Source organism: Pristiophorus japonicus, chromosome 10 (genome assembly GCF_044704955.1).
Source record: "Pristiophorus japonicus isolate sPriJap1 chromosome 10, sPriJap1.hap1, whole genome shotgun sequence".
Lineage (NCBI taxonomy): Eukaryota > Metazoa > Chordata > Chondrichthyes > Pristiophoridae > Pristiophorus > Pristiophorus japonicus.
Genome location: NC_091986.1, coordinates 26,028,215 through 26,029,338, shown reverse-complemented (window position 1 = coordinate 26,029,338; position 1,124 = coordinate 26,028,215). Strand labels below are relative to the sequence as shown.

Genomic DNA, 1,124 nt, shown 5'->3' with positions numbered 1-1,124 from the left:
TGTAGCACCGAGCAGCAGTGCCAAAGGAGCCTCAGGCTATCGTGCCAGGTCGTCACAGACATTTGCACATTGCTGGAGCAAGACCTGTAGCCCAGACGAGCGGGTGGACGCACCTTACCAGCGGTTGTCAAGGTCACCAGTGCCCTCAACCTCTTCACCTCCGCCTCCTTTCAGGGATCTGCAGCAGACTTTTGTGGCATCTCGCAATTGGCCGCTCACAGAAGCATAACACAGGTCACCGATCCTATGTTTGACAAGTCAGCCACTGATGAAGTCAGTGTTATTGAGCGGGCATTGGGCTTTGCAGCTCTGGCTGGCTTCCCACAGGTGCAGGGCATCATTGCCTGCACAGATGTGGCCATGAAAGCATCTCATCGTGACCGCGGAGTGTTTGTGAACTGCAAGGGCTTACAATCCCTCAACATGCAGCTCGTCTGTAACCATACAAGGACCACCATGGATGTGTGTGCCAAATTCCCTGGCAGCTGCCGTGACACTTTCATCCTGCGCCAGTCCACCCTCCCTCAGCTCTTCGCACCTCCAAACACACTGAAGACATGGCTCTTGACACCCTTGAGGAGGCCAATTACTGAGGCCGAGGGGAGATATAATGGAAACCACACTTCCACCAGATGTGTCATAGAGCAAACAATGGATATTCTAAAAATGCACTTCAGAAGCCTTGGCAGATCTGGTGCAGCCCTTCAGTACGCACCAGCCAGGGTCTCCAGAATTGTGATCGTCTGCAGCGCCCTGCACAACATAGCGCAGCAGCAAGGATTAGCGCTGCATGAGGAGCAAGGCGCAGAGCACACACCCTCTTCAGAGGAGGAGGATGAGCATCAGCTGAAAGATGAGGAGGAGGAGCAGGAGGAACCTGAGGTCTAAATGCCAGAGGCACCCGAGCTGCCCAGGAGGCCAGGGGTTGCCTCATCATGGCCATATTTACTTAACTTCCTGCATTTCACCCAAATGGTTGCCAGGATACCCCCCCGCCACCTGCCCCCTCCCCCCGCCCCTGCTCCAAACACCAGCATAAAGCATCCCTACAATGACCAAGCCATTCCTTTCACACTGACCCCCATTGCTGTAGGTAACATTATGTCTGACCATTCACTCCAACT

General features: G+C 54.4%; 1 protein-coding gene across 1 annotated transcript; it reads left to right on the top strand.

Annotated features, from left to right (window-relative positions):
* The first annotated feature begins 246 nt into the window (after nt 1-246).
* LOC139274583 (putative nuclease HARBI1) lies at nt 247-888 on the top strand. The gene has a single exon (XM_070891265.1). It carries the CDS (start codon nt 247-249, stop codon nt 886-888), a length of 642 nt encoding a protein of 213 aa, XP_070747366.1.
* Nucleotides 889-1,124: the final 236 nt, after the last annotated feature.

Excerpts from the sequence above, each read along its gene's own strand:
- LOC139274583 (XM_070891265.1), top strand. The coding sequence starts at position 247 with ATGTTTGACAAGTCAGCCACTGATGAAGTCAGTGTTATTGAGCGGGCA.